This window comes from Symphalangus syndactylus, chromosome 14 (assembly GCF_028878055.3).
Source record: "Symphalangus syndactylus isolate Jambi chromosome 14, NHGRI_mSymSyn1-v2.1_pri, whole genome shotgun sequence".
Taxonomy (NCBI): Eukaryota; Metazoa; Chordata; class Mammalia; order Primates; family Hylobatidae; genus Symphalangus; species Symphalangus syndactylus.
This window is the reverse complement of record NC_072436.2, coordinates 62,743,576-62,755,728: the sequence shown is the minus strand read 5'-3', so window position 1 is coordinate 62,755,728 and position 12,153 is coordinate 62,743,576. Positions and strand designations below refer to the sequence as shown.

General features: G+C 40.2%; 1 protein-coding gene across 1 annotated transcript in view; it reads left to right on the top strand.

The window, feature by feature from the left end:
• Positions 1–12,153, top strand: part of LOC129462996 (EF-hand domain-containing family member C2-like) — a 128,087-nt gene that overhangs the window by 16,445 nt on the left and 99,489 nt on the right. The window contains exons 3-4 of the mRNA XM_063617743.1: positions 1,642–1,777; positions 10,061–10,284. Coding sequence (XP_063473813.1) covers positions 1,642–1,777; positions 10,061–10,284 — 360 coding nt within the window. The remainder of the gene's footprint in view (positions 1–1,641; positions 1,778–10,060; positions 10,285–12,153) is intronic.

Here is a 12,153-nt window from a genome sequence, read left to right as displayed (position 1 = left end):
ACCATTAGCCATTTTAAAGTGTGCAATTCAGTGACATTTAACATATCCACAAGGCTGTGCAACCATCACATCTATCTAGTTCCCAGCCTTTTTTGTCACCCAGAAGGAAACTATACTTGTCCAACAGCATCTTATCTGAAATGTTCACTCAATGCAAATGTGACAGCATTCTAGCAATGGGGTTTAGCTAACCTAATTGGAGTCAGACCAGACGAATTCTTTAAGAAAGCAGCTGAACATAGGACTATTTGAGAATAAAGCCAAAGGTGCCATTTTGAAGGGAGTAGATCTCTGGGCTCACCAGACTCTTAGAACCTGTCCTGTAAGGACAGTGCCTGGTTAGTATTTGTAACTGATATGTGCATTTTCAGTATAATCATTTCACTAGAATTTATTCTAACATCATTTATGGCATTTGACAAACCTTCTTGTGTTGATAAAAGAAAAAGCTACTGAGGCATTCCGTTAGCCACTTCTGAAGTGGGGGCTTCTGAAGAAAATATGCTAAACACTCCTGGAGTATATATTCTTACTTAGGTTAACTGACCACCACTCCTAGAGGATACATTGCATCTAACAGACTCACTCGTATATATCTTACTGTCCACATTGAATAACCCTGGAGTTATATGCACAGTTAAGTTTTGCAACTTCATTTATAAAAATTGATCAAAAGTGAGAGACAAAGAGAATATTTAAATGGAGCTCTCAGAGAGCTTGAGCCGCAGGTCAAGCTTGGAATGGTAGCCTGAATCTACTTTTCCCACAGTTGTCCTCAATTACCTTGTCGTGCTCAGTGTGTGAGCAGGTTGCCATATTAAGAATGTTTCCAATGGCTAAAGATATATATTATTCATACAACATGGCACCTAAGCATAAAGAAATGATTTTAACTGGTCTTCAACTGAAGAAGCAGGTAACATGGGAGAAAAATGGGCTGTGTTTTACTTACTGAGAGGCACAGTTTTTCTAAAGTAGTTAAGGACTTTTCAAAGATATTTTTGATTGTCTCTGAATTTTACTATAACTGCTTTAGAATCCACCTGTCCTTCCCTTCCTTATTCCCTACCACCCCCATACAAGATGAGTCTGAGTCTAGCATTGGGCTAGGCTTCTTGAGGTTCCCGAAGTGTAAGGTGGGGTCTCCAGGGCATTGGATGAATTTTTGATATGCCTGCTTGAATTGCCTGAAGGCAAGCAATCATCAGGACCAACACTTAGGATAATTTTATGCCAGAACCAAGGCAGCTTTGTGTTTTTGTTAATAGGAAAAAAATGACAAAACTTATTCATCTTGTGAGAAAGAATATTTTGTCTCTATAACATATGCATTTAGAATCCCACTGTGAAATCCCAAAGGCACACTCTAGTTCAGTTTATAAAAGTTGAACGATGGATGTATTACTTGAATATCATTTCCTTGTTTTAACCAGATGGTGATAAAAGTATTAAATAATCTTTATGTATTTTATCTTAGATTGTATATCCATTTGCATAGCTGATGTGTAGAATGTCTTCTTGGAAAAATTCTCTCTACTTTTTTCTTTATGTTAAGAAAAAGTATACAGGCAGCTGCTTTGTTGATTTTAAGTTTGCTGAATTTTCTTTTCATTTCTTAGTTTCTAATTATGATTCCAACAGGTATTATCTTTTGATGCATATTTGGATAGAAGCCAAACCAAGTACAGAATAAGATACTACAAAATCTACTTCTACCTTGAAGATGACACAATTCAAGTAAATGAACCAGAGGTGAAAAATAGTGGATTGCTTCAAGGTATCTATTTAAAGCAGAGTTATGGTTCCTTCACTTCTGACTCCTGCCTTTATATACTGCCTGCCTTTAGCTTTTCAAAAGACTGCATGTTACCGTTTAGGTTGTCTAACCTGCTGGCAGTGGTGAATATGAACATGCCATTAGCGTGTAGTTACTGATTGTGACTTGCCAGCTTTGTACCCTCCGCACGTCAGCATTGGCTGGGCCTCTCACTCCTCCGTGGCATACTTGTATCCTTTCAGGTGCTGCTCTGGTATGAGTAAACTCTCCTGTGCCTTTGACTTTTTCCTCAAACCCTTTGGTCACCTTCCCGTGAGCAGATCACTTCCTTCACAACACCATTAGGGGAGAAGAGAAAGCTGTTCTCCACTGCAGCTTCCAGATTGGTATTGTCTTCTTTCTTGAATTTACTGTCATTTGTTTCAACCACCCCCTCCTCATCCTCAAACCTGTTAACTACAGACTTCGATGGTACCTCACCAGAGAGTCATTGTTCCTTCACCCTGTGTATGCCAGTCATCTTTGTCCATACTCCTCTCAGCCACAAGTAAGAGTTAACTCTGTGATGTGGCCACCAGAGAAGCTAATCCTAGGTTGCATTAAGTATGGCAGAGATCAATGGAGATGACTGATTTCTTCCGTTTGTGCTGTGGGTCCTTCTCTTGCGATGCTGCTGAGTTCTGGATGACTTCAGGGGACAGCAACTATGACGGCGAAAGAGCTGAACATTTGTCATGTGCAAGACAGAATAGTGAAAAGGGATATTTGTCTGTAATGGGGAGACTCAAGTGTGCTTGATTAATGTCCACAGGAATCTAAAGGGCTGTCATGTGGAGAAGCGGTGACCTTATTCTCTGTATCTTCATGGATGGGACCTAGGGGTCAGGGTTCAGGTCAGTAAGAGGAGGAACTTTCTGGCATAGAGGTGCTAGAAGTTGTAGGGAATGGACCTGGGTAGGGTTGGGGTTAGGGGTCTGGTGTAGGGGCCGAGGAGAGGAGAGTCACAGATTTGTTTGTTCCCTCGTGTAGATAGGGGTGGTTTTTCACTGACAGCCTGCTAGAAGTATAAGAGGATTTGAGTGTGTGTTTGGTCGCTTGCGTAAATGACCTTTCAGGGTACTCAGTTCCTTGAGGAGCTGATTCTTGGGTGTGGTGTTGTTTCTTTGCCTTTTATAGTATTGCCACCTCCAGTATCTCAGTCTCTGAAATTGCCTTCACTAACTACAATATCTACTCCTTTTACTTTCCCTACTTGCTCATAACTACCATCCCTGTTCTTCACTCTCCTAGAAAAACATATCCTGAATACGTCCATGTCTTTCCATCCCCTTCACTACGATCCTCACCTAAGCTACCCTCATCCGTTGACTAGAGGAATGGAATAGCTGCCTAACGTGGTCTCCCTTTTTCCATTCTTGCTTCTCCTACAATCTGTTCTCCATGCGGCAGGGAGAGTGTTGTGTGGGATGTTACCTGGATGCAGTGGTGGCCTTTGAGAATTGTACATGCAGGCTCTCCCAGAGGCCACAAAACAGAGGGCTCATGAATCACATTAAAATGCATGAATCACATGTTACATTAAAGTAATTTAAAACACATGATGAGATGCAAGAGGGAGAGTGATAGGGTAGGTTCACACACTTGGGACAGGGCACAAGTAGGCAGAAGGACCATACTGCCTGAATCCTGGGGTCAACAATGGTTCTGTCTCTGTTTCACTAACCTTCCCTGCTACTAGTATGGTTTGGAGACCAGAATTGAGGTTCAAGCAAGGAGAACCACTGACAGAAGGGGCCTCAGGCTGAGGGCACACACTTGCTCTGTTGGAGAGATGCAGGGAGAAGTGTGCCTGGCCATGGCTGTAGCTTGTCAATAAGCCTGCTGGATAGTCTTGGGTTTTGTTTTTCTTGGGCAGAGGTCACATGGGGCCAGAATGGGTGTCACTGATGAATGAGTGGCCAAATTGAGGCCTCATAAATATTGAGTGCTCATGAATATTTAGTGTCCTCATACATTTAACATATCATGAATATTTAGAGTCCAGGTGCCTCATGTATATTTACGACCTACTGAAAATCAGTTATCTTTTGGTTTTTCCATCCCTTTCTTTCTATGTTTAACATGTCCATGCTCTACTTAGCCTACTTACCTATTGTTATTTAACACATTTCATGATTTCTGCCTATGCTGAACAAATTTTGCTTACTAATTACTAATCTAGGCCTGAGGGCTCTGTATTGATACACCACAATGAGTTCAAGGGGGAGAAGCAGGGATTTGGGGGCCATGGGCTCTGAGAATAAGGTTGTCATGCAGCCTCATTAAGTGTGCAAAGGACTTCCTTCAATGCTCATGAGATTGAGGTTTTTCTTAGAGCATGGCTTCATTATGTCTGGTGGGTGGAATAATGAGTTTGGAGCCAGCCAGCATTGCCAAGAAGTGTTTGTTGGAAGCCTATTCTATCTCAGGCACTGTGCTATGTTTTGGAAAAATGGACAAAAGGACTGAGTCCCATCATAGCCTTATCTCATGGAGCAATAATAGGCCACCAGATTGGAAAGGAAAGGGAGCAAGGCCACCAGTCCAAGAGTTTTGCAATTGTTCAGGCTAGAAATGCTGAGTGTCCAAGCCAGGACAATGATGGTAGGAATAGAAAATTCGGGAAGGATTTGAGAGACATTTGGTGGGCAGAGTTGATGTGCATTGGCCAGTGATTAGGTACAGAGAGTGAGGAGGGGGAATATCTAATGAAAAAGTGCCTACCTTACCATTATCTCATTTAATCTCCTGATGACCATCTAAAGTAGTTATTGTCACTGTCAGTTTTTACAGAAAAGGAAACAGGCTTAGGGAGGTAATTTGCTTAGTCTGTTTTGCATTGCTCTAAAGGAATACCTGGGGCTGGGTAATTTATAAAGAAAAGAGGATTATGTGGCTCACAGTTCTGAAGACTGTACAAGAAGCATGGCACCAGCTTCTGCATCTGGTGAGGCCTCAGGAAGCTTTCACTCATGGTGGAAGTGAAAGGAGAGCAGGCGTGTCACATGGCAAGATGGGGAGCAAGAGAGAAAGGATCCCCTCCTTTTTGCCAGACTCTTGTTAACAATCAGATTTTACGGTAACCAACAGAAAGAACTCCCTCATTACTGCGAGGACAACACAAAGACATTCATGTGGGATCCACCCCCATAACCCAAACACCTCCCAGCAGGCCCCATCTCCAACACTGGGGATCACATTTCAGCGTGAGATGGAGGGGAAAAATATCCAAACTATATCGGCCTCAGAGGTCTCTGTGGTTGAGTCATGATACCTTTATAAAGCCCAGGAACACAGAGTAAGAAACAGGATTGGGGTTTGAATCTGGGGTGTGTTTCAGGGCATGAGGCCTTTGAAGGGGTGTTAGACATCTGTGTGTGGATGTCCCTCCAGGCAGGTAGAAACTTAGCATGTGTTTTCAGGAAAAAAGTCAAGACTAGAGATGGAGATTGGGAATCAGAGGTGCCCGGATCATGACCAGGCTATTCTACCATGTTAGAGGAGAGCCACTGGGGAGGTGATGGAAAGATAAAGGGAACTCAATTTAGTGTCTCTGCTTGGTTTTTCTAGTGGTGGGAAAAGAGGAAGATGAGTATGAGGAGGTAATATGAGCTGTCTTCATTGTTCTTTGTGTTCCAACTGATATACTATCCACTCCCTGGCCATTTTATTTGGTGAATTTGGCCTACTGGTAAATCTTTCAGGAAATATGGAAATACCATAACATTTTAAAAACAGGTTTTCAAAAATTTTAAGGTTAAAAGTATGACATTTTATTTTACAAAGGGACAAGAGGTTTTAGATTCTTTAGGGTCATTTAAAACATATAAGGCAGTTTTTAAAGATTGGCAAGAATGCATTAGAAAATGGTTGAAGATTATTTAAGAACAAAGAACTTACAATTTATAATTTCTGTGGACATCTGTTTTACTTATGTGTATTTGATTATGTAATAGTATTGCTGTAGCAAAAAGAAAAAATTTCTTACAGGTTTTCATCTAAATATTTTGTTCTGATATTCCCTCACTAAGCTCTGCTTATTTTCTGATTACTTTCCCACCATGACACCAAACTTGCACAAACGATAGACTGGAGGTCACAGGACACCCCAGGCCTGGGTTAGTGACTTGCATTATTGTTATTATCTTTCAAGTGAAAGCTCATAATCCTATAGCTCACCGGCCCCTGTCCAGTTCATCTTAGTTTTATTAAACTATCCAAGAAGAAATATGAAATGTAGCTTCTTTTAGAATCTTGGAAAGGCTTTTATTAAGACTTTTCAATTCAGACTTTTGATTTCAAATCTCACATAGGCAGATTCCAAAGGCAAGCTGAAGATAGTCATAATGATGTACTTGAAAATCATTCTTGTGTAAGGAGGGAGGAATGCTATCATAAAAAAGCATTCAGAAAAAAAAACATGAAACATAAATGGATATATGGTCACTTTGATCTAAACCACAGGGAAATGTTAGAAAGTTAAAGCTTGAAGAGTACAGCCAGATAGCAGGGTTTTACAAAGGAAGAGAAATGTAAAACATGAAGATGAGGAAAAGCTGGACATGTGTCCCAATAGTCTTTATTGGGCAGTTAAGATAAACATCTGAAAATTTAAAGGGCAAATACGGTGCTTTAGTTGTTTTTCTGTTTTGTAACAATATCTTTATTTATCTACCTTGATGATTTCACCTGCTCTTCAATGTGGGCCAAAGACATGGTATCCTGCCCATTTCTTTGATATCCCAAAACAAATTCCTGCTGATGGAGTTTCTGCCATTTATTGTGGAAGACCAAAAACATACAAATTCTGATAATTAGAAATTTTAAGTCTCAAAGGACACAGTTGAGAAATCCTATGAATATGTTATTGAAAGCTCTCATGTGCAACTGTACATTTCAAATGGCCCACGTTGGTTTTCTGATTAATATGGAATTGTGACGTTAGATTTTTGGTTATCAAAACCTTACTGTTAGTGTTAGACCTGCTTTTTCTCTCTAACTCATGGGTGTTCAGGATTCTTTTTTGTCACCAAGAAGAACTTCCCTGGCCTTTTCTGAGAAGCGTCTAGTGAGAGAAGTGTAGAGGCTAAGAGAAGGAGGAGTTGGGGGGCTTGAGATCTGCAGGCTCCTGGGAGAGGCAAGTCAGCTGGTGGGGCAGGCCCTGCAGGGTGCATTGCCATAGCAGTGGGTGGGCATCTCTGGAAATTTCCCCTTAGAGGAGAAAGGCTTTTCTTTACGAAGAGCAGCTTCATCTCTCTTTTCTTTTCATGGTGGCTGGTAGCTCTTTTATCCATTTCCATCCTGTTATGCCTAGGGCTCTTCCTCCTCAAGTAATATGTAGCTGCAGTACAGTGAGATACAGCTCAGTGCAAACTATGGAAAGTAATGGTATTTAGTTAGAGTCTGAAAGCCCAACTTCAAGGTCTTTTACTGCCATTCATTAGGGCATGAACTTGGGCATGGCATTTAACCTCTCTGAGCTTTGGTTTTCTCATCCTTAAACTGAATATTCATATTTCATGTATTATCTGCCTTATAGAATTATTGAGGATTAAATGAGACAGTGTAAGTGAAAGTTTATCCTAGGGCTATGATGATGATGATTGTGATTAGTATTACTTAAAAGCCCAGTGGGCAAGTTTTTCCCACCTAGAAAAATATAGGACTCCTATTCAAAGTCTTATGGAACAAAAATCATCACTAACTTGCTTATTTGAATTTCTATGATGAAGTAAAAATGCAAGATAGATGGAATTTTTGAAGAAGCTTCTGACTGTTGAATAATTCTTATATATTTTAAAAACTGGCACAATATAAGTATTTTTAAAGTAGTATATAATGGTTCCTTAAAATACCTGAAATGCCTATCCTTTTATACATGTTTAAGTATGCAATTTGTTCTAAATATCTAATCTTGAATGATTAAATAATTTGCATACTGTTTTCAGTGCTATGAATTAAAGGCTAATTGAAATATAATTTTTTTGCAGTAAAATTATATCATCTTTTATGTAGTAAATTTAAAAATATTCTAGGCCAGTTCTAATTTTATACTTTTATTATTTTAATTTAATGCACCAAGTAAGTAAAAATTGCTGCAAAGAAAAGAAGCTGAAAATGATTTTAGGTAATTTCCTCTCAACAGAGTGAAAAGATGATAAGTAGAATAATGGAAGAGAGCCCAACACAATTCCTGGCACATAAAGATATTCATTAAATATTCCATAATGAATAAGCAATGACTAATTTCTAAGTGTCTCTAGACTTTGAGAAAAGGCACCATTTTCAGTGCTGTATAAAATACAGAGAAGATAAGTTGACATCTTTATATTAAAATACCTCCATGCAGAGTTCCCACAAGCCAATTTTTATTGAATCATTAGATCCACAGTTCTGCTTTCCTTTTCTCTTGGTTCTTGGAGTAGATTCTCAGGCCTAAGTCAGTTACAGATATTGAGAGACAATTCTCCATGGGTATCATGCATTTCTGTATCTTGCAAGCAGAGGCACTGACTTCTCTTTGTTCTGGACTATCTCTTCAAGGATATTTATACAGCAAGTAGCTGTGGAAGACAAAAATAGTCTCTTCCTCTGGAGCAAAGTATAGGTTTGCTTATAGCCTTGGAAGATAGAGGCTTACGGTCTCCTTCCAGAATAAAGTCTAATAAAGATAGTAGCTCCCTTGGAGATAAAGAGCAGGTATGCTTAATGCTAATTATAGAAGATTTGCGTTCCCCAAGCTAAGGGTTACTCTTCTGTAATGTAACCCACTGCATGTACAAATGTTACCTGGCCCTTACTGTGTCATCCTGTGGGAATTGGGGCTTAGGAAACTGTAAAAAGAAATGCTAATATTCAGGCTATTCTTACTGCTGTTGATTAATAAACTGCCTTTTATCTCTGACCAAGGCACCTGTGTCTTCTACCAGCATTCATGAAACTATGGAAGGCTAACTTGTCATCTTGCAAGTAGGATAAAATCTCAAACCTTGAAAAATTCTTTTTTCGTTTTCTTTTCTTTTTTTTGAGACAGGGCCTCACTCTGTTGCCCAAGCTAGAGTACAATAGTGTGATCGTGGCTTACTTTAACCTCAACCTCCTGGACTCAAGTAATCCTCCCACCTTTCAGCCTCCCGAGTAGCTGGGACCACATGTGGGCACCACCATACCCAGCTAATTTTTTTAAATTAATTTTTTTTTCTTTTGTAGAGATAGGATTTTGCCATGTTGCCCAGCCTGGTCTCGAACTCTTGGGCTAAAGCAATCTGCCTGCTTCGGCCTCCAAAAGTGGTGGGATTACAGGTGTGAGCCACCGTGCCTGCCACCTAAACAATCCTTAACAACAGATTGCAGCAATATTGGGGTAACTTGGCTGGTATGGTGTGGTATAGTTGGTACACTCATGTAGGCAAGGAACCCTTTTACCTCCAGTGGCTGACCACTCTTTTGGATATACGTGGGGACCCTGGGAACATATTCTCAAGAGGAGAAATGAATGGGCATCAGGGTTGGAAGTAGAAGATGGGATGAGATCTAGAGCTTTTGGCCCAGAGCACTGGCTAGAACTATGAAGCCTCTGATAACCCTCACTTGAGGTAGTGCTTGGGTGGAGGTGGACAGAGGTTATAGAGGAAGGAGGAGGAAAAATAGGTTGATAGAGGAAAGAAGATTCCATGAAACTTCACAGCAGCCAAAAGTCATTCATCCTTATTGAAACTTTTAAGTCAATATTGGCACCTATCATTCCAAAGCTTACTAGCTTTTTTTTTTTTTTTTTTTTTTTTTTTTGAGCCATGAGTACACATTTTTGTGAGCACTCTGCATTGTTGCCCTAATGCCTGTTGAGTGTGCTTACATTGAGTGCTTGCTGGTGGCTGAATGTGAGCAGGCTTGTTCTAGGAAAAGACATGATGGCAGCATCTGGTATTTTTCATCATTCTGCCTATGTCCTCTGTCCTTCATCCCCCATCCTCACCCCAGTCTTTATGGTTTATTAAAATACTTCCCAACCACCACTTAGGCAACTCTAACCACATGCAAGGCTGGCCACAGAGCTCTGAACCTCAGAAATCTCAGCTCCTTCTGACTCCCTCAGAGTTGGAATGTACTAATGCTGCTTCCTAGAACAAGTCCTTTGCCCAGTTTTCTGTTGCGGGAAAGTATTCAGGGTTGTTAGTGAATGTGCTGTATCTTCTTACTTGTTAGCCACATGATAAAACAGTTGTATTTTCTTTCATGCCATAGGGACTTTTCTCCGGCGTCATCGGATTACTCTTCCGCCTCCTGATGACGATCAGTTTTATACTGTGTATCATTTTAATGTCGGCACAGAGGTTGTCTTCTATGGCTGGAAATTCAAGATTTATGACTGTGATGCATTCACAAGAAACTTTTTGAGGAAAATAGGGGTCAAAGTGAATCCCCCAGTACAACGTCCAGAAGATCCTTACGTGAAGATTCGGAGAGAGGTAAGGAATTGACGTTCATTGAGTTCTTGTCTTCAAAATAAAAATCCCTTTGGAAAGTCAGTAAAGGGTGTTTGTACTCCTGATGCAGATGTGAAAGAGCTTTTAGAGCCATAGTTATTCCAGTTGTTTTGTTCTTCTTTGGACTAGAGGGAAGGCTGAGTGTTAGCCACAGAGCAAGAATGACTTCCTCACTGCCTCACCCAAATTCTCTCTGTAGAGACTCTCTCTTTCAGGCAGTAGGAGTCTTCAGTGAACTGCACAGGTGAGACAGTTTCTAGGCACCCACAATTGACTTTGTGGTCACTGATGGTATATGAGTTGTATCCACATTTCCTTGGCTTGTGTTTTTGCATTTTAGTTGCCTAACTCTGGCTAGAAAGATCTTTGCTTCTATACTAGTGATTTGGTGAACCAAGCCTTGGGTACACATTTTTTCTTCCTCCTAGGAAATTCCAGGTCCTGTTAGGGTGGCACTGGATGCCAAGATGCTCTGGAAGAATGAGGACCGTGATTCTGGTATACCCCCTTTAGGAAAGGATGTTTATGTACAAGGTCTGACCCCAGCTAGTGTAAGGGAGAAAAAACTCAGTATTTTTAGTATTATTTTTGTCTTCCTATTTTTTAAACAGTCCCTGGGCCCAAATTTTGTTTTCCAGAAGAATTTGAACACTCAAAGGGGTGGAAGGTGACAACACTCAGCTAATCTCCTTGCTGGGACTGGATCGCAAATGTCTTGACTCTTACCCTGATTTCCGTCATTGTCACTTGTTTCCTTTTTCCTTTTCTATGGAAGTGTGATTACACACAGTAAAATACACAGAAATTAAGTGTACAGTTGGATGAGTCTTAACAAATACACGTACCCTATAACCTACCCCCAGATTGAGATGTAGAGCAATTCTCTTCCCCCAGAAAGTCTCCTCATGTGTTTTTTGAATCAATCCCACTCCACACCACAGACAACTGCTGTGGTCATTTCTATCCCTATAGATGAGTTTTGTCTGATTTTTATTGTTTTAAAACATATAATTCATTTCCTTGCAGAGAGGTAACAAAATTTAGAACAAAATTCGCTTTTGATTCTGTTTTGATCTCTTTTTAAAAGCCACCTGTAGGATCATTCATCTATTCCTGCCTCCCGGCCCCAGCAGAATTATTCTTTAATGTTGTTGTAGGCCTACAACCCTCTGGAGATATATATATATATTGTTGATCCTGGAATATCTAAGGTGAAATGCCTGTATATTGACGTACAAAGGGATTTTTTTTGGTTTGGATTCAGTTTTATTTTTTCCAAATGCCCTGGATGAAAGAGTCTAGATAAATAGAAAGAATTTAGAACCAGCAGAGAGAACTTGAAGGAAATGGATCCAAATGAATTGCCACCCTTTTGCATATGGCTGCACTCATTCACTAACAGTTGTTGTTACATGATAGTGATTGTGAATAATGATGGATTATATGAAAATGCACAGAGCACTGTGGGATTTCATAGGTTTATGAAGAAAAAAATATATATATATTTAAAATTATACTTTAAGTTCTGCGACATGTGCAGAATGTGCAGGTTTGTTACATAGGTATACATGTGCCATGGTGGTTTTCTGCACCCATCAACCCATCATTTACTTTAGGTATTTCTGCTAATGCTGTCTCTCCCCTATCCCCCCACCCCCTGACAGGCCCTGGTGTGTGATGTTCCCCTCCCTGTGTCCATGTGTTCTCATTGTTCAACTCCCATTTATGAGTGAGAACATGCAGTGTTTTCTGTTCCTGTGTTAGTTTGCTGAGAATGCTGGTTTCCAACTTCATCCATGTCCCTGCAAAGGACATGAACTCATCCTTTTTTATGACTGCATAGTATCCCAT